Source organism: Euleptes europaea, chromosome 19 (assembly GCF_029931775.1).
Source record: "Euleptes europaea isolate rEulEur1 chromosome 19, rEulEur1.hap1, whole genome shotgun sequence".
NCBI lineage: Eukaryota > Metazoa > Chordata > Lepidosauria > Squamata > Sphaerodactylidae > Euleptes > Euleptes europaea.
The window spans coordinates 24,949,862-24,970,405 of NC_079330.1; the positions used below are offsets into that span (position 1 = coordinate 24,949,862).

Sequence of the window (20,544 nt, forward strand, 5' to 3'; positions counted from 1 at the left end):
GCAAGGAGGTGATGTGAAGACCCCTGCCTGAGACCCTGGAGAGCCATGGAGAGGGGCCGTGGCTCAGTGGTAGAGCATCTGCTTGGCATGCAGAAGGTCCCAGGTTCAATCTCCGGCATCTCCAGTTAAAGGGACCAGACGAGTAGGTGATGTGAAAGACCTCTGCCTGAGACCCTGGAGAGCCGCTGCCAGTCTGAGTAGACAATATTGACTTTGATGGACCAAGGGTTTGATTCAGTATAAAGTAGCTTCATGTGTATTATGCCACCCCCGTGGTTCCCAGCGCTTCCAAGGGATGGGAGCGGCGCTTCTGCAGGATTGCCACCTTCAGGGTCCAGCAAGGCTCATCTGCTCTTCCGGAGAGCAGTGATGGGAAAGCTGTACCTGTTGCTTCTCTGTCTGTCAGGCAGCTGCAGGGGCAAACGTGGCCACCCCATTCCTCCAAACTGTTTTGAACTGGTGCCTTAAAAAAATGTAGTGAGGGGTCAGGTGAGCCTCAAGGGGAAGGGTATTCCACAGGTGAGGTGCAACCACTGAAAAAGCCCTGTCTCTAGTCTCCGCCCACCTCACCTCTGAAGGCGCAGAAAGCAGGGGATGTTGTATGGAGAATTTATTGCTATATAGACATTATTTAAGTATTTTATAAGAGCTGAATAATAGATGTTGTCAGAGTAGAGAGGTAAATAAAATTACTTTATTAATGAATAGCTTTTTAAATAGAATATTAAAAGCAAGTATAAATTTAGAAGATAGAAAGTGTTATATAGGGATTGTAGTGAACTTTCAGTATAGTCTTTGTAATCAGGGTTGTCTCAGTAATTAAGTAGACAGTGCTGTATGCTATGAAAAGAAGAAGAGTTGGTTTTTATATGCCGACTTTCTCTACCACTTAAGAAAGAATCAAACTGGCTAACAAACGCCTGCCCCTCCCCTCCCCACAACAGACACCCTGTGAGATAGGTGGGGCTGAGAAAGTGTGACTTGCCCAAGGTCCCCCACTGGCTTCATGTGTAGGAGCGGGGAAACAAATCCAGTTCCCCAGATTAGTGTCCGCCGCTCATGTGGAGGAGTGGCACTTTTTAGAAGAGGGGGAAACTGCTGTCTCCATGTGGTGTGCATGTGTGTTTTTGTATTTAAGAAATAAAATAATAAAATTGTTAAAAAGAAAGCAGGGGTTGAGAGGAAGATCTTAACTGGAGGGCTCAAGGTAACCTGGCCCCAACCCATTTAAGGAATGGCTTTTAATTGTGCCCAGAAACGGAACTCTATCCCACACCTGATAATAGCCCAGCGGCTGCATGTTGCACTAGCTGAAATTTCTGGTCCATATTCAGAGGCAGCCCTTCCTTGGGTGCATTACAGTAATCTAACCCAGATGCAATCAGAGCATGGATCACAGTGGCCAGCTTGTCCCTAAGGCGGCATGCGTCTTGGGAAGACAGGCTACTGGGTGCTCCACCACAATCGCTCCCCACCAGGGCCACCAGTGTGTATCCTGCCAATGGCCTTATCCAGTGGGGCGCTAGTGAGAAGATGAAAGGGAATGCCCTCTTCCCTCCCCACTTGGGCAGCTACTGATGTGGCAACAAAGGCTGCAAGTTGGGCACTGAAATGCTAGGGGCGGGAGGGTAACAGTATCCTGAGAAGGTCAACGGCAGCTTCTGACACTCCACCGGATGGCGAGGGAGCAGAGAGTGAGGAAACGTGTCCTGGGGCACGAGCAGATCTATGAGTACGTATGCCAATAGCTCTAATTGGCTAAACTGAGGCTGTCGTACTTCATGAGAAGACAAGAGTAACTGGAAGAAGAGTTGGTTTTTATATGCCGACTTTTCATTACTACTTAAGGGAGACTCAAACCGGCCGGCAATCGCCTTCCCTTCCCCTCCCCGCAACAGACTGACAGTATATACTGAAAGACTGCAGACAGTAAGCACATGGAAATAATCTACTTGACAGTTTATTGACAGCTGTAGTCACATGACTGTAAAAAGATGTAGTCAGAACAGGCCTGAACAGGTTGAGAATGATGACTCAGCAGTTGCCAGTTGATTGGTTAATTGACTAGGCAAAATTGTATATAACTGTACAAAGAATGCATGTATTCACTCTGCTACAACTAGAGTGTCTGGCGGAGCACCTTGTCAGAGTATGCCAGAACTTGCTTGTATGTATTTATTGCACCTGTAAATAAATGTAAATAGCACTTATGCAAACTGTGCTGACTCTGCTGTTCTCACTTGAGCCTGGGGTGCCAACCAACCTAAATTACAGAAGCCGTCAGACACCCTGTGAGGTAGGTGGGGCGGAGAGAGTGTGACTGGCCCAAGGTCACCCAGCTGGCTTCGTGTGTAGGAGCGGGGAAACAAATCCAGTTCACCAGATTAGCCTCCGCCCCTCATGTGGAGGAGTGGGGGAATCAAACCCGGTTCTCCAGATCAGAGTCCACCGCTCCAAACCACCGCTCTTAACCACTACACCACGCTGGCTCTCAGCATGGAAAAGACAATCATGCTAGGAAAAGGGGAAGACAGCGGGAAAAGAGGAAGACCCAACAAGAGATGGATTGACGCTATAAAGGAAGCCAAGGCCCTCAATTTGCAAGACCTGAGCAAGGCTGCTAAAGATAGGACCCTATGGATTCATAGGGTCACCATGATTCAGAAGCAATTTGACGGCACTTAACGCACACACTAGTTGGCTACTGGCCTGCACTGTCTCTGGCATCTACTTGTTTTCTTAGCCTTTTCCCTGGGAGGCTGCAACCGAGAACAAACCCAGCCCACCCCAAGTGCAAAATCATGCCTTTCCCCTGAACTATGGCTCTCCATAGGCTCCTTTGGTACTAGTCTGTATGGCTGGGTCGATAAGAGACTGGGAAGGGAGAAGGGAGCACATTCTGAGCATTGGCCCCTTGGAGACTGCAAAGGTCTTCAGCTGTGTGCTTAGTTGCTTGCTGGAGGAGGGCTTGGACTCAGGTCCCGCCACCAATCTTTTCCCATCTAATATTACTGCTGTGGCCAGAACCCCCAAACGTTGAGTTTTGCCTTGTGGGCCCTTCCCAGAGTGACGCTCAGACCCGTATTTCCTACCTCCCACTGTACTACGTTTTCCCACTGAATTGAAGAAGAGTTGGTTTTTACACGCCAACTTTCCCACTTAAGGAAGAATCAAACAGGCTTACAATCACCTTCCCCTCCCCACCACAGACACCCTGTGAGGTAGGTGCGGCTGAGAGAGCTCTAAGGGAGCTGTGACTAGCCCAGGGTCACCCAGCTGGCTTCATGTGCAGCAGTGGGGAAACCAACCCGGTTGACCAGCTTAGTGTTCGCCGCTCGTGGGGAGGAGTTGGGAATCAAACCTGGTTCTCCAGATTAGAGTCCACCGCTCTTAACCACTACCCCACGCTGGCTCCCCATGGCAGCATGTCTTGCTCTTGTGGCTTTCTTCTGCCTTCTCTCTCTCCCCCCCCCCGCCCCCCACCCAAATGCTGGATGCCTCACACAGCGTAAATATGTGCAACCTCCTGGGAAATGGGTATGTGGATCTGAGCCCTTATTTAGTGACCGGCTTCCCGTTGGCAGTTCCATGGAAAGTGTTGTGGTCTCTTTCTGACTGCCGGTTGTATATTCTGCGCAAGCAACATGTTTGTGTTGGATGCTCTGAGATTACTAGGCAGGCATTGTGCATTGACTCATACCTTTGCAGCATGGTGAATAGCAGCATGCTGTGCTCTGAGGGTGGCATTATGCGTGCGTGTTGTGATTGCTCGGTTGGCTTTTGTTTCTGCTTCTCTGGGGCTGTTGAATCTGCATTTGCAACGGGAACCTAAACCACGCTGGGCCAAGATTCTCCCAGGTAGAGCAGCTTCCTAGCTCCACCTACTTGAAAAATAAATACCACCTTGACTAAGAAATAATCTGGCCAAAAAATTGTCCTTTTGTGTTCCCTCTACTTTTGTGGCTGGCATTTCTCAGCTGTTTTGTTTCTTTTATGCCATTAATACTCAGCGGACATATAAATAACACTAAGAACTGGGTCAGCAGCCTGAATGGCTCATCTTAAGCTTAAGATTGCCAGACAGCTGGAAAGCTGTCACCACACCTTAAAAAACGATATTGCAGAGCTTGAGAAGGTGCAGAAAAGAGCAATCAAAATTATCAAGGGGCTACAGCAACTGCCCTATGAGGAGCGGTTAAAACTCTTAGGGCTGTTTAGCTTGGAAAGAAGGTAGTTAAGGAGAGACATGATAAGAGGTCTATAAAATCACGCATGGCATGGAGAGAGTGGACGGGAGAAGCTTTTCTCCCTCTGTCATAATACCAGAACGCGGGGTCATCTGCGGAAGCTGGAGGGTGAGAGATTCAAAACTGATAAAATTAAGTATTTCTTCACACAACACAGTTAAACTGTGGAACTCCCTGTCCCAGGAGGTAGTGATGGCTGCCAACTTGAAGGCTTTAAGAGGAGAGTGGACATGTTCATTGGAGGAGAGGGGTATTCATGGCTACTAGTCAAAATGGATACTAGTCATGATGCATACCTATTCTGTCCAAGATCAGAGGAGCATGCCTATTATATTGGGTGCTGTGGAAAACAGGCAGGATGGTGCTGCTGCAGTCGTCTTATTTGTGGGCTTCCTAGAGGCACCTGGTTGGCCCCTGTGTGAACAGACTGCTGGACTTGATGGACCTTGGTCTGATCCAGCAGGGCCTTTCTTATGTTCTTAAGCTAAACAGGGTCAGCTACAGTTAGTATTTGGATGGGAGACCGCCAAGGAAAACTGGGGTCGCTATGCACAGGAAGGCAATGGCAAACCACCTCTGCTCATCTCCTGCCGGCAACACCCTGCAGACGGGGTTGCTCGGGAGTCAGTTGCCACTCGACGGCACGTTATTCATTCAAGAACTGGGCATAATGAACAGATTGTGAAGATTTCATCATGAGGAAACAGAGAATGATGTGAAAATGCAGGGCTGGGGGTTGAAGAAGAAGAGGAGTTGGTTTTTATATGCCAACATTCTCTACCACTTAAGGAAGAATCAAACCAGCTTACAATCACCTTCCCTTCCCCTCCCCACAACAGACACCTGTGAGGTAGGTGGAGCTGAGAGAGCTCTAAGAGAGTTGTGACTAGCCCAAGGTCACCCAGCTGCCTTCATGTGTAGGAGTGGGGAAACAAATCCAGTTCACCAGATTAGCCTCTGCTGCTCATGTTGAGGTGTGGGGAATCAAACCAGGTTCTCCAGATTAGAGTCCACCGCTCCCAACCACCGCTCTTAACCACTACACCACACTGTAATGTTCCCAGTGCTTCCTTCTGTGCAGATTCCAAGGAGCTATCGGTGTGACTGCAGGAGGATTTATAGAAGGGTTTGCAGTTACTGCTTTGGTCAAAAGCACAGAAGAGCTGGCTTATAAGCAGCACAGGGTCCATCCCCTTACAAGGGCAGGGGGAAGAGGGCAGCTTCTCTACAGCTCAGGGAATTAGGCAGCAAAGATTGCTACCCGACTGCTGTCAGCCAGTAAGAACAACCACTGTGATTAGATGGGACCACCTTAATGTGATCCAGCAGCATGGCAATTCTTATGCTCATAAAATACAAAGGCAGTACGACAGCCGGATTCCTGAAAACAGGCAAAGCACTCCATAGAGACTTTATTGCCAATTCGGATTGAACTAGCAATCAAATTCAATCCGAAATCCGTCGATCCCAACCGAATTCAGTTCAAGGCAGGAGCCAGGATGCCTGGGTCCTTGTTCTGGCAGGGAGAGGAGGAGGGAGAGGAGGAAGAAGAAGAGGAGAAAAGAGGAGGAAAGAATCAAACCAGATTACAATCACCTTTCCTTCCTCTCCCCACAACAGATACCCTGTGAGAATCAAACCAGCTTACAATCACCTTCCCTTCCCCTCCCCACAACAGACAACCTGTGGGGTAGGTGAGAGAGTGTGACTAGCCCAAAGTCACCCAAGCTGGCTTGTGTGTGTGTGTGTGTGTGTGTGTGTGTGTGTGTGTGTGTGTGTGTGTGTGTGTGAAGTGCCATCAAGTCACTTCCGACTCATGGCGACCCTATGAATCAATGTCCTCCAAAATGTCCTGTCTTTGACAGCCTTGCTCAGATCTTCCAAATTGAGGGCTGTGGCTTCCTTTATTGAGTCAATCCATCTCTTTTTGGATCTTCCTCTTTTCCTGCAGTCCTCTACTTTTCCTAGCATGACCGTCTTTTCCAGTGACTCTTGCCTTCTCATAATGTGACCAAAATACAATAGCCTCGGTTTAGTCATTTTAGCTTCTAGGGTCAGTTCAGGCTTGATTTGATCTATAACCCACTGATTTTTTTGGCAGTCTACGGAATCCGTAACACTCTCCTCCAACACCACATTTCAAAGGAGTCTACTTTCTTTCTGTCAGCTTTCTTCATTGTCCAGCTTTCACACCCATACATAGTAATAAGGAATACGATGGCATGAATTAACCTAATCTTGGTGGCCAGTGACACATCCTTACACTTCAGAATCTTTCTAGCTCCTTCATGGCTGCCCTTCCCAGTCTCAATCTCCTTCTGATTTCTTGGCTGCAGTCTCCCTTTTGGTTGATGATGGAGCCAAGGAGTAGAAAGTCTTCGACAATTTAAATTTCCTCATTGTCAACCTTAAAGTTGTGTAATTCTCCTGTAGTCATTACTTTTGTCTTCTTGATGTTCAATTCTTGATGTATAATTCTTGATGTATAATTCTTCAGTGCTTCATGTACAGGAGTGGGGAAACAAATCCAGTTCACCAGATCAGCCTCCACCGCTCATGTGTAGGAGTGGGGAATCAAACCCGGTTCTCCAGATCAGACTCCACCGCTCCAAACCACTGCTGTTAACCCCTACACCACGCTGACTCCCTTCTCTTTTTCATTGGTGGCATCCCGTTCCACACGTGGCTATCTTTGATCCAGTCGCTGAGCCAGGCCAGAGAGAAGCAGCTGCTTTAGCCAGGGAAGTGTCAGGCAGCCACAGAGGCAAACTTAAAAGTTATTTTAAAATAGTTCCAGCGTAAAAAGAGCGCCTGTGTGCAAATGAGCATTTAAGCACAACTTGATTATAACTTTTGGAGTATCTTCAAAGCGGCTGTTAAAGAGTAAACTACAGATACAGCAACAGCCTTATCATTACCAGACCTTTTGGCGAGTGATAAACACAAGCAATAAATTACTTACCAATGAGAAAACTCAACATATTTCAATGGAACTCTGGGGAAACTATTCAACGCCCTTTTAAATGAAAAATATCCCTCTACATGTCCATCCTTTACCTCTGGATAATTCGTCCAAATGGTCACCAGTAAAACTAGAGGAATTTTTTTCCTTAACAAGAGGACTAAAGTCCAGTTAGACTCCAGGCCCAGATTGGATGCCTCCAGAACTTTTAAAAACATACTGTGAGCAGTGGTCTCCAATTTTACAAAGCCTGTTTACTGTGATAGACCTAACTAGTAAAATCCCTGGAAAGTGGGGGAATTTGTTATTCTGATATGTAACTGAGCCCTGTGGCACAGAGTGGTAAGCTGCAGTACTGCAGTCCAAGCTCTGCTCATGACCTGAGTTCGATCCCAACGGAAGTTGGTTTCAGGTAGCCGGCTCAAGGTTGACTCAGCCTTCCATCCTTCCGAGGTCGGTAAAATGAGTACCCAGCTTGCTGGGGGTAAAGGGAAGATGACTGGGGAAGGCACTGGCAAACCACCCCATAACCAAAGTCTGCCTAGTAAACGTCAGGATGTGATGTCCCCCCATGGGTCAGGAATGACCCGGTGCTTGAGCAGGGGACTACTTTTACCTTTAAGAAAGGTTCACCTCACTCTCTGGCCAACTATAGACCAAACACCTTGTAATCATTGGTTCTTGTAGGTTATCCGGGCTGTGTAACCGTGGTCTTGGTATTTTCTTTCCTGACGTTTCGCCAGCAGCTGTGGCAGGCATCTTACTCCTCTGAAGATGCCTGCCGCAGCTGCTGCCGAAACGTCAGGAAAGAAAATACCAAGACCACGGTTACACAGCCCGGATAACCTACAAGAACCAATGAACTCTGACCGTGAAAGCCTTCGACAATACCTTGTAATCAATTTTTAAATAATTGCACCCTTCATGTTGTTTTATCTTTTATGTATTCTTCATGCTCAAGATCTTTGGTAATATGAGCTTAACAATAAAGGACAAGAATAACTGCACCTTGGAAGCAGCAGCAGCAGCAAGATCACTCATCTACTGTTTTATTAGTTAGTGGCCTGGTTAGTACATCGTCAAGTGCACACAGATCTCACGAAACACACAACGACACACGCAGGCCGGCCCCTACCCCCGCACCTACTGCTTTGCCCGCAGCACGTGAGTGTGGCTGAGGGCGGGGGAGGCAGGGAGCAAGCAAACCAGCCCTGCAAAGCTACAGCTCATACTCAAGGGCGCAGCCAAACATAGCTGGGGAGGGGGAGAGAGATACGCAGGAAGTGGGTGGGTGGGAACACACAGCAGAGTGCTGGCAAGATCACGGGGCCCCCACCATCCCCACACCTTCCTCTCCATCAGTACAGGAGAGTCTCTCAGATGACACTGACCCTGCCTCGATCTCCTCTTGCCCCTTTCAGTTGGTCCCCCCGCCCTTAAAATCACGCTTAGTGGTTTCCTCGCACTTTTGCTAGCCTCAAAGAGCCTCTCGGTGACCTGCTCAGCAGCCCTGCTCAAGGAGGCCTGGCCTCTCGTTTCCCAATAGTAAGATTCCACGAGAAACGGGGGGATGCCGCTGGTTCCTCTTCTTCCGAGCTTCTCTCATGCATCGCGTCTCTGGTGCTGGACACTCCACGGCTACTTAGCTCCGGTTGCAGATACAGTCGAAAAGCTGGGTGTGACTGGAATGGAAGGTAGCAGAGTGGGGGGGTCTCTCCGTGGGAAGTTCCCCGGGGAAAGCTCAATACGCATGGTTTGCGATGTAGAGGGATTGTCCGGCTGAACCAAACCCGTCCTCGCCGCCTTCGTACTGGCCGAGAGCGGCTAAACCATTCACCTGGAAAACAGGGTGGGGGGGAAGAGACTTTTGTCAGATTCCTGCCTGGGCCCTGCAGGTCTCGCCAACCCAGGATCTGCCACTCTCCGGGGTATGAACCCTCAGTGGTCGAAAGATGCTTATTAGGCTGAAGAAGCCTTAAAGGTGAAACGTGAACCAATACCTAGGAAGAACATTCCTATAAGCTTCATGAATAACTCCTACTTGGAAGCAGTTGTGATCTACGCTAAACACTGAATCCAGCGATATAAAAATTGAAGATACGTCGTTTGCACAAGTCACACGACATTGGAGTAGTGAAATGTACTTTTAACGTGTTGTAATAAAATGATACGTTACTCATGCAAGTTATGCCAATAACTTACGCTTTGAGCATTATTGGATGTACTTTTGGCTATTGGTGAAAGTCTTTGTTTACCAGTGCAAAACTGGCCCTTTTGAGGCTGATTTGGATTCTTTCATCCTTGTATATATGGAGACAAAATAGGGTTTTTTTGTGTGTGTGTTTTTGTGTGTGTTTTGATGGGGGTTTATTGTACAGCACCTTGTAAGGTTTTTTTTGCATGTAATAACTATATTTCATCTCTTTAGTTCACTATAGTAAAAATTTCAAAGTGTTTCTACTTAAGAATTGTGAGCCACATGCTGTTTATTTTGTTTAAGCTTGACTGAGTACAGCATAGGGGATGTTGTTTGTATTTAACTCTCCGGGGTGAGCACAACAGAGGCATAACATCCAAATCGCAAGATGTCATAGTTCCGCGGTACACTACATTGGTCAGGCCGCACCTGGAGTATTGTGTGCCTCACTTCAAAAAGGATGTGGACAAAATTGAGCGAGTGCAGAGAAGAACGACGAGGATGATCAGGGGCCTGGAGACCAAGCCCTGCGAGGGACCATGGAGAGCAACTCACATGCCCTCCCTGCCCGTGCAATTGGTTTGCAATGTGGGGAGCCGAATCAGGTCAAAGTGGAACATGACCCTGTTTTCAGCACACTTGGGGCCAAGCAGAGTGATCCGAGAAGGTTTTTAAGCACAGATAAATAGGACAGTACTGTAATGAAATGGTCAGAAAGCTGCATTGGTAAAGGGACAGGGACTGTGGCCTATGCTGCCTATCGCTGTAAGACAAGGATGATCAGGAGCCTGGAGACCAAGCCCTACGAGGAAAGTCTGAGGGAGTTGCAAATGTTCAGTCTGGAGAAGAGGGGGCTGAGGGGGGACATGCTTGCTCTCTTTAGGTATTTGAGCGGCTGTCACTTAGTGAAGGGCAGAGAGCTGTTCCTGTTGGCAGCAGAGAAGAGGACTCACAATAATAGGTTTAAATTGCGGGCGGAAAGGTACCGGCTGGATATTAGGAAAAAAATGTTTATAGTAAGAGTTGTTTGACAGTGGAATAGGCTTCCTAGGGAGGTGGTGAGCTCCCCTTCGCTGGCAGTCTTTAAGCAGTGGCTGGACAAGCACTTGTCAGGGATGCTCTAGGCTGATCCTGCATTAAGCAGGGGGCTGGACTAGATGGCCTGTATGGCCCCTTCCAACTCTATGATATGAGTATATGAGTATGAGCGGAGGGGGGGGGGCTCTGCCACGTCCTGACCTCTGCCCGCTTGATGAACTCCTCCGTAGCCATGTTCTCATTCTCCCGCTGGCCGCGCCAGGCGTTGAGGGCTGAGGCTTGCAGGGCCCGGCCGAAGGAGAAAGTCAGAGCCCAGGGCCGGGGCAAGGGGCAGTTGTTGATGGCATTGAGGTTGATGGAGGCCTCTTCCTCGCTCTGCCCCCCAGACAGGAAGGTGACACCTGAAAGGGAGAGGAGGTGGAGTGATCCAACATAGCTGCAAAACACACACCAAATGCTGGACGGGGAGTTTTGTCTTCACCCACCCCGCACAGACACAGCGTGCAGGTCTTCAACTATAATCCAAAGCCAGAATAGCAAAAAAATTAAAATTAAAATAAAGAAGAGGAGTTGATTTTTATGTGCCGATTTTCTCTACCACTTAAGAAAGAATCAAACTGGCTTACAATCACCTTCCCTTCCCCTCCCCACAACAGTCACCCTGTAAGGTAGGTGAGGCTGAGAGAGCTCTAAGAGAGCTGTGACTAGCCCAAGGTCACCCACCCACCTCCTGTGTATCTCTCTCCCCCTCCCCAGCCATGTCTGGCTGCACCCTTGAGTATGAGCTGTAGCTTTGCAGGGCTGGTTTGCTTGCTCCCTGCCTCCCCCGCCCTCAGTCACATTCACGTGCTGCGGGCAAAGCAGTAGGTGCGTGTGTAGGGAGTGGGGAAACAAATTCAGTTCACCAGATTAACCTCCGCCGCTCATGTGGAGGAGTGGGGAATCAAACCTGGTTCTCCAGATCAGACCTGGCTGAAGGTAGCAGAGAGGTAGCAGCCTTAGGATGCGAAGGAGGAAGAGGCCGTTTCTCTCAAGCACAAAGAAACTTCTGTTTCAATGAAGCTTAAAGTAAAGTGTGCCACTGGGTTGCAACCGGCTCATGTTGACCCCGCAAAGTTCCATCTCATGGGGTTTTCAAGGCAAGAGAGGAGCACAGGTGGTTTGCCACTGCCTTCCTCTGCATAGCAGCCCCAATCTCCCTTGGTGGTGTCCCATCCAAGTACTAACCCTGCTTAGCTTCTGAGCACTGACAGGCTAGTCAGGGACATTGGAGCTGCTACCAATAAAGCTTCTTGATATTAAGAGGATCATTTACACATGTATATGTATATATTTCTTTTTCTGTTGCATGATAAAAGAATATTCCAGCAGTGAGTATGCCCAAATGGCTTCTGGACCTGAACAAGTCCAAGGCCCATCAGTAGAAGAAGAGCTGTTTTTTATATGCCAACTTTCTCTACCACTTAAGGGAAACTCAAACAGGCTTACAATCACCTTCCCTTCACCTCCCCACAACAGATACCCTGTGAGATAGGTGGGGCTGAGAGAGTGGGACTTGCCCAAGGTCACCCAGCTGGCATCATGCGTAGGAGTGGGGAAACAAATGCAGTTCACCAGATTAGCCTCCGCTGCTCACGTGGAGGAGCGGGGAATCAAACCCGGTTCTCCATATCAAAGTCCGCCGCTCCAAACCACCGCTCTTAACCACTACACCACGCTGGCTCTCAGTATGTTGCAAGCCCCACGTCTTAAGAGACACAGCGATAGTAAACTGGTTCCGAGCTCCCATGCTCAATACAGACAAGGCCTTTTGACATCCCAGCCAAGACTGGTGTATGGTGCGGGAGGGAGGGGAGAAATAGGAGATGCAATACCTGGAACAGCAGGTGGTACAGTCCGACGCAGAGCAGTCACTGTTGCCATGGCGATCTCTTCAGGGCTGTACTTGGCGGGGCAGGCATGGCCGGGGGTCACCATGTTGGGTTTCAGCAGCGTGCCCTCCAGGTAGACGTGATGGTCACTAAGTGCTTTGTACACAGCAGCCAGGACCTAGAAAGAGGCACAGGGGCCGCGGTCAGCACAGCCTGCCCAGTGGTGGCCCCTGGGTAGAACCATGCAGACTCCAGAACTCCTCCCCCATCATAGGGCACACAAGCCTGATCGCGCACCCCCCCTTTCCTTAAACTGGAAGCACCAGACCAGAGACCCTCTAAGCAAGTGTGCACCCTGGGAACGGAGAGGAGACCCTGCAGAATGCTTCAGTTAAAGCGAATAGAACCTGGCGTTAAAGCTGCTCCTTTCCAGCGTGATTTCATGCACATTCTCTCAGCAAGAGAGGTTTCATTGTAAAGCTACACGTTTCTTTTTCTTAACGGCCTGTGGAAAGGGGCAGAGAAACTCTACGCCACTCAGGGACCCTTCCTACAACCCCTCCCCCCAGGTTTGCCCAGATTTCCCCCCCCCCCAGCCCCAAATGGTGCCCCACATGCACCCAGAACAGGCTTCACCTTTTCGGTCACATACTGGCAGCGCTTCAAGTCGTGGTCCCCATCCGGCAAAATCTCTGGCTCAACAATCGGCACTATGCCATTCTGTAGGAGAAAAGCCAAAGGGATCACTGAGACAGAGGAGATACACCCCCCCATTGTTCCAAGAAGGTTGTTTTGCTCTCTGGCTGCCTAAGGAAAGGGGTGTACCCCACCCAGCCACCCCCTACCCCACTCAAAACACTCAAGAGCCAGGACAAGAAGAAGAAGAGTTGGTTTTTATATGCCGACTTTCTCTCCCACTTCAGGAAGAATCAAACCAGCTTACGGTTACCTTCCCTTCCCCTCCCCACAACAGACACCCTGTGAGGTAGGTGGGGCTGAGAGAGCTCAGAGACCTGTGACTAGAACAAGGTTACCCAGCTGGCTTCATGTGGAGGAGTGGGGAAACCAACCCGGTTCACCCAATTAGCCTCTGCCGCTCATGTGGAGGAGTGGGGAATCCAACCCGGTTCTCCAGAGCAGAGTCCACCGCTCCAAACTACTACACCACGCTGGCTCTCTCAGCCAAGCCCACCTGCTGACAGATGCTTGCGTAGCGCGCCAACACATTGGCGTTCTCCATGATGGCCAGGGAGGAGGGAGTGTTCTCACTGATCTTCAGGACACTGCGCCACTTGGCAAAGTCGGCTCCATCCTTCTTGTACTGAGCACAGCGCTCCGACAACCCATCCAAACCTGGCGGAGGAAGGCACAGCTCTTACCCACAAGCCTCCTGTTTCACCCTTAAAAGGTGAAGGTCATTGCAAGCACAGGGTCATTACTGACCCATAGGGTGATGTCACATCACGAAGTTTACTAGGCAGACTGTGTTTTACGGGGTGGTTTGCCAGTGCCTTCCCCCAGTCGTCTACACTTTACCCCCACCAAGCTGGGTACTCATTTTACTAGGGTTTCCAACCTCCAGGTACTAGCTGGAGATCTCCTGCTATTACAACTGATCTCCAGCTGATAGAGATCAGTTCAGTTGGAGAAAATGGCCACTTTGGCAACTGGACTCTATGACATTGAATTCCTCTCCCCAAACCCTGCCCTCCGCGGGCTCCACCCAAAAAACCTCCCGCTGGTAGCAAAAAAGGACCTGGCAACCCTACATTTGACTGACCTCGGAAGGATGGAAGGCGGAGGCAACCTTGAGCCGACTACCTGAAACTGACTTCTGTCGGGATCAAACTCAGGTCGTGAGCCAAGCTTTTGACTGCGGTACTCCAGCTTACCACTGCATGCCAGGCGGCTCGTGGGGTTTCACCCTTACCAGAGCACAAACCTCTGGGTCCTGGGTATAACGGGTGCCATCCCAGATTCCTCTCCCACTGACAGTACTGACCTCCCGAGGTCTCCGGCTTTCCATTCTCTCTGCTGCTGCCTCTTCTGCCAAGACCTACTTCCCACAATACTCACGTCTCTCTCATAAGCCCTCTCTGGTTCTAGGAAATCTCTCAGTCCTCAGCTTCAGTCAAGGATGTGCCCAGGACCCTTCCCCTCATCTTCCCCTCCACCAGCTTCTGCTGGGGAGATTTCTCATCCCCCCCCCCCGATTCCATTTGTAAGACGAATGCGAATTGAATGCACCTTGAGTCGTGGTTTCTCCATCGGTCCCAGCGAGAGGCACAACACCCTTGTCCACCTGTTAAGGGAACAATGAGACACTGAGAACAGCCTCTCCCGCCAGCATTTTGGTCCTTGGTTCATACCAAGGAGGGGGATCGTGGCCACAGAAGCCTCCCAGATGACAGACAGACAGGGTAGTAAGTACTCACTCATGCCGGAGGGGCAAAGGAGCGGGAGGCTGTGCCCCTGTCAACTTCTTACAAAGTGGGCATTAGGATGGATGCAGGGGCCCTTTCCCATTCCTTTCTGGTTGTGAATCTGAGCATTGTGAGCCTTTTCTAGTGACACCCCTTTTTGTTCCAGGCATGCCTGGAACCCGAGCTGTGGCTCAATGGTAAAGCATCTGCTTGGCGTGTAGAAGGTCCCAGGTTCAATCCCTGGCATCTCCAGATAAAAGAAGAAGAGTTGGTTTTTATATGCCGACTTTCTCTACCACTTAAGGCTTAAACCAGCTTGCAACCACCTTCCCTTCCCCTCCCCACAACAGACACCCTGTGAGATAGGTGGGGCTGAGAGTGACTGAGAGTGACTTTTAATTATCAGTTTTTGTATTTATGACCACTGAGGAAAGCCTATTTAAGCCGAAACGCGTATGACCCCTTACTGGTCATTTATATTGAATGTACATCAACTGTGTATGATATTTTTTTACCTGATGTTGTTATATGTAGCCTGCATTCCAGGCCCTGTGTCTTTAACAAATTTCTAGTGTACACCTTGTAATAAATATAATTATTTTGTTATAGTGTATAGTTTCCAGCTCAACCTTTGAAGCTCCCTGTTTCTCTGATGCCATTTTAATGCTGAAAGGCAGATCTATGGATGATCTTCAAAAGAAATGGCAGATTTATTATGATTATGCTCATTTGAAAGTTTAGAATAAGATATTTGTATTTGATGTACAGTGGGTTGAAAGTAGGTAGTAAACTAGAGAGAAAGAATTTTTATTAGAGCTAAAGGAGGGGTGATAAGTATGACTAAGAGTCATACTAAGAGTCATGACTAAGAGTAGCAGTATTAGATATTGTTTGTAATGTTAGAATTTACAGCTTTGATCAATTAGTGAGAAAGTTAAAGAGTAAGAGGCTTATATGATATATATGTAATTTAGAGGGGTTTATTGTTAAGTGGGATTGTATAAAAGAGCAATATTAGATTGTTTATTGTCTTATTAACAACTATTCACTGATCTCCTTGGAAGAACTTTTAATCCGTATGTGTATGCGTTTGCTTACGTGTTTGTAATGTTTAAACTTTCAATAAAATATTTTTTTAATGCTGTTAACATTATTTTTGTGTCAACTGTTGTGTGAGTTTCCCGTTGTAATAGAGAATAGAGACTTGTGAGTTTGATTCACATGAAACCCAGATTGGGTTTTCCCAAGTCCAAATGCAAAACTCAGCAGCATCCCAAGAGAGCCTCACACTTAGCCACATCCTACCTTGATGCCCACAACGATGTCTTTGTCCTTGATCATCTCAACAAAGGATGTGCCGTCATCCGCCTTCTGGTACATGGTCTCATGGAAGAAGATGACGCCGCCGATGCACTTCTGGATTCGGCTGTCAGCACTGAAGAGGAGCTGCCGGTAAAGCCGCCGGTTCTCTTCTGTGTTCTCCACCCCAATCTGGTTCAGGCGTTTGGACATGCTGCCTGCCGGAGGAGGAGGGTTATGCACACAGAAAGAGGCCAGAGCAATGGTCCAGTCGCAGGGCAAGGGGACCTGGACCATTCAGACCCGGGTTTAAGCCCTGCCTCTGCTCATTGTTTGGTCTTGCACAAGCCTCAGTCTCCGTTCCCCATCTTGGAAACGGGAACGACGGCTGCCTGCCACCTGGAGTTGCAAGCAAGTGGAAGGATACTGGAAACTGAAAGGCAATTTATAGGACAAAACTGTAGCTGGATCCCAACTCGGCGCCACTTTGGATCAGAAAGAGAGAGAAGGGGTTCCCCTTGTTCCACCCCAAGTCCCTTGCCCAACCAACCCAGGGTTCGGGATGCTTTCCCTCCAAGACAACCACTGCATGTTATACTGTGCAATTCATGAGATGCATCGTTTTATTGGCAGTACTCTGCCTGAGTAAGTGAACACAAAGGTTGGCATTACTGTGTGATCGATGGGGGTTACACAGCAACGAGGCTACGCAGTGCATAACAAAGCGCTTTCTTTCCAGCCAAGGGGCTGCTGCTTGGCAGCTCAGGAAGGCAGAAGGTTGCCCATTAAATTGCTCATTCAGAAGGACAAGTCAGAAAGCTGGACAGGGAAAAGAATGTCTTCTCGTTATTTAAAAAAGAAAGAAAAGGACCCGTTCACAAGCTACACCGGGGTGTGCAGCTCAGACTGTTAACATGGGCCAGAATGTCCTCGTCCGCTAGCTTTCTTATTGGGCTAAGCCCTGTAACACCACTAGGGCCCCGAACATGACATCACCACGCCAAGAGAGACTTACCAGTGCACCACTAGCCACTAAGCAACGCTGGCCTTTTAGGATGGAGAAGAGTCAATAAGCAACCATCAGCCACTTTGGGCTATTGGAGGCAAGGCAGCATAAAAGCTTTAGTATTGTTCCCCTGTGTCTTACATATCCCAAGACAGAATTTAGCTACTTGTCTGGATACCCAGTGGTTTTTATCGGACAACAGATATTCCAATTTAGCAGCGTCAGATTCATTGAGAAATCCAACTAACACTGGCTGGAGATATTTTAATAAAGGGTGTGTGTGAATGAGTGCCAAGCGGGGCCCTGGCTGCAGCATGTGCTTTCGTCAACCACATACAGTCTGTGGGCCAGATATTATGCACCACCGGCACTACACCGGTGCTACTTTGCTATTAACAAGGGGGCACTGAAGAAGGAACCAGAGCCACCCCTCTTGGCTCCCCGAGGAATGTGCAAGAAGAGTACACACGTTTATTTATTTATTTATATTTTTGATCCGCCCTCTCCGGCCAAGGCCGGACTCAGAGTGGATAACAATAATTAAAAACAAGGTATAGCAATAAAACTTTTAAAACATTTAGAACCATAACATCATTCCAAGTATTAAAAGAAGAAGAAGAGTTGGTTTTTATATGCCGACTTTCTCTACCGCTTAAGGGAGACTCAAACCGGCTTACAATCACCTTCCCCTCCCCACAACAGACACCCTGGGAGGTAGGTGGGGCTGAGAGAGCTCTAACAGAGCTGTAACTTGCCCAAGGTAACCCAGCTGGCTTCGCGTACAGGGGTGGGGAATCAAATCTAGTTCACCAGATTAGCCTCTGCCGCTCATGTGGAGGAGTGGGGAATCAAACCCGGTTCTCCAGATCAGACTCCATCGCTCCAAACCACCACTCTTAACCACTACACCACACTGGTCGCCGTACTGTAGTGCTCACAGTAGCAAGAACTGCTGAACAAAACAAGCTAGTCGGTTATCCCCCCTCCCCATAATGTCAGTTGTATAAAAGAAAAGGGAGGAGAGAGGCTAGTATTAATGTCACATAAGTGTTCACAAACAAAGTAAGTTTCCGTGTTGTGAAGTGTAGATATTATTCAGTATATGCTTATATAGACCTCAGTTAGGCATGTATGAATCTGCCCTTTTCCCAGTGTGGTCATTCCCAGCCGTTTTAATTTTGTTTCTCCTACGTCATTATTCATGCAGAAACAGCATCAATCGCGATGTACGTTTCACAAAAGAGATTCCGCGCGAAGAGGACGGCATGAAAATAAAAGACTCGCGGGCTTGATTTGCCCAAGCGAGCAGCGCAACCAAAGCAGGGATTTGTGCTGCGAAACATCCAGGCTGGGAAATCCCGTCGCATCCCTATACGTCACGCGTGCCTTGACCATGAGGTCGACCTACCCACAGATTCATCAGCTGCTAGGATGCCTTTGCCCGGGGCCACAATGCGCTGGGCGATATCCGACAGTTCCTTCTTCTGCTCGGGGGTGAGGGCAGGGTACTGGTGAGTCATCTCGGCCGCTTTTCCCTGCAAGGGTAGTGGACCGCACAAAGAATGCCGTTAGAACCCTGCATCCCTTTGGACCTCTATACCCAAGGCAGATGGCCACGCACCCCCAGCGGTCGTGCCCAGATGCCTCCCACACTGGCGATCGATGGATGACTCCGCTTAGCAGTCCCTAGGGTTGCCAGGTCCCTATTTGCAACCGGTGGGAGGTTTTTGGAGCAGAGGAGGGCGGGGTTTGGGGAGGGGAGGGACTTCAATGCCATAGAGTCCTATTGCCAAAGCGGCCATTTTCTCCCGGGGAACTGATGTCTATCGGGTGGAGATCAGTTGTAATAGCAGGAGATTTCCAGCTAGTACCTGGCGGTTCAACCCATCAAATATACAGCACAAGGCTCTGTGTATTCGTTGTCTAAATTACAACGTTTAAATATTAAGTACAGTTATACAATTGCAAAGTAGAAGGCACAGAAACATCTTTCTATCAACTGTGACCAAATAATCATCTGTCACCCTGAGAAGACGTGGAGCGCCAAAGTCCGGAGGATGCCGAAGCTGTCCCAGTGTAACAGTCCTGCGCAAAACAACGATGACGTCGGAAGGCAGCCGGGCTAAGGCAGATCTTCTTGCCGCGGACAAACGGAAATTCCACTGATTGGGGACTTCAGCCATAGGGTCCAATTGCCAAAATGGCCATTTTCTCCAGGGGAACTGATTTCTATTGGCTGGAGATCAGTTGTAATAGCAGGAGATCTCCAGCTAGTACCTGGAGATTGGCAACCCCAGCGGTCCACCAGGCATGGTTGTCTCATGGAGGCCACTCTGTTTCTTGTGCACTCAAAAGCACGCCAGCGCAGGAGAGGAGGCAATGTGGTACTCCTCTCCTCCTTGCGGCACCTCAGCGGGGCAACCCCCAGTTCTCTGGCACGTCCCTGGGCTCGCCACCTTGACGGTGTGCTGCGGCCGTTTCACAATCACCTCCCTGCTGCCACCAAACATCCGGGTGAGGCTGCCCCAGGGTTAGGAGAGTTCAGATTCCAATGCAAAGGTCACACCTCGTGGCTGTGATGCGCTGCGCATGGACCCTTCTGGAAGAGACCTGCAACGCTGTTGCCTGTCAGCGCTTCATTTCTAAAGAAAAGGACCCGGCAGAGCCAGGGTCATGCTGGTCCCTGAGCCCTGTTTTCAGTAGCATAGCTGGTTCCAGCTTTTTCTGAGAGAGAAGGCACCTCCCTCTCCTTTATTTATTTATATTTGCTCATATTTTAGATTTCTATCCCCCCCTCCCACACTACAATGGGGCTTGGGGTAGGTAACAACAAATCAAATGCATTTGCAAACAGAAGCAATTAAAATAGATTAAAATGGAACAGGCTTCCTTGGGAGGTGGTAAGCTCTCCTTGCCTGGAGGTTTTTAAGCAGAGGCAAGGTGGCCATCTGTCAGCAATGCTGATTCTATCACCTTAGGCAGTTCATGATAGGGAGGGCATCTTGGGCATCTTCTGGGCATGGAGTAGGGGTCACTGGGTGTGGGGGGGGAGGTAATTGTGACATTCCTGCATTGTGCAGGGGGTTGGACTAGATGACCCTGGTGGTCCCTTCCAACTCTATGATTCTATGAAATCCATAAAATACAAACAAGATGGCACCCTAAGTTCCCAGCAGAGCAGACTCCTGAGAATAACAAACCCCCCACAAAGTAAGTGAGGAGGGGGACTGAAGGGAGTATATAGAGGGGGGGGGCTCTTCCCAGAACTCATGAGGCCACATCTATGCAGTGGTAAGAGAGAGGGACTCTGCACATGCCCAGAGGCACTTTTTTCTTTAACAGGCTCTGAGGTGTAATCCCAATAAGCACTGCTGGTCTGGTCTGGAGATTAATTGTAATTCCGTGAGATACGGTTGCCAACTTCCAGGTACTAGCTGGAGTTCTCCTGCTATTACAACCGATCTCCAGCCGATAGAGGTCAGTTCCCCTGGAGAAAATGGC

General features: G+C 49.0%; 1 protein-coding gene across 1 annotated transcript; it reads right to left on the minus strand.

The window, feature by feature from the left end:
* Positions 1–8,762: 8,762 nt before the first annotated feature.
* Positions 8,763–18,589, minus strand: ALDOC (aldolase, fructose-bisphosphate C). The gene is made up of 8 exons (XM_056865239.1): positions 18,452–18,589; positions 16,044–16,255; positions 14,563–14,617; positions 13,508–13,668; positions 12,952–13,035; positions 12,319–12,493; positions 10,646–10,845; positions 8,763–9,046 (listed from the first exon to the last, which is right to left on the minus strand). The coding sequence occupies exons 1-8, from the start codon at positions 18,561–18,563 to the stop codon at positions 8,951–8,953; spliced, it is 1,095 nt and encodes a 364-aa protein (XP_056721217.1). The 5' UTR covers positions 18,564–18,589; the 3' UTR covers positions 8,763–8,950.
* Positions 18,590–20,544: the final 1,955 nt, after the last annotated feature.

Bases quoted from the DNA above. Each gene is read 5' to 3' on its own strand.
- ALDOC (XM_056865239.1), bottom strand. From the start codon at position 18,563: ATGACTCACCAGTACCCTGCCCTCACCCCCGAGCAGAAGAAGGAACTG. The intron at 14,618-16,043 runs GTAGGATGTGGC...TTCCCTTAACAG, and splicing joins ACATCGTTGTGGGCATCAAG to GTGGACAAGGGTGTTGTGCC. The intron at 12,494-12,951 runs GTGAAGCCTGTT...GCCTCTTTCTAG, and splicing joins GCCAGTATGTGACCGAAAAG to GTCCTGGCTGCTGTGTACAA.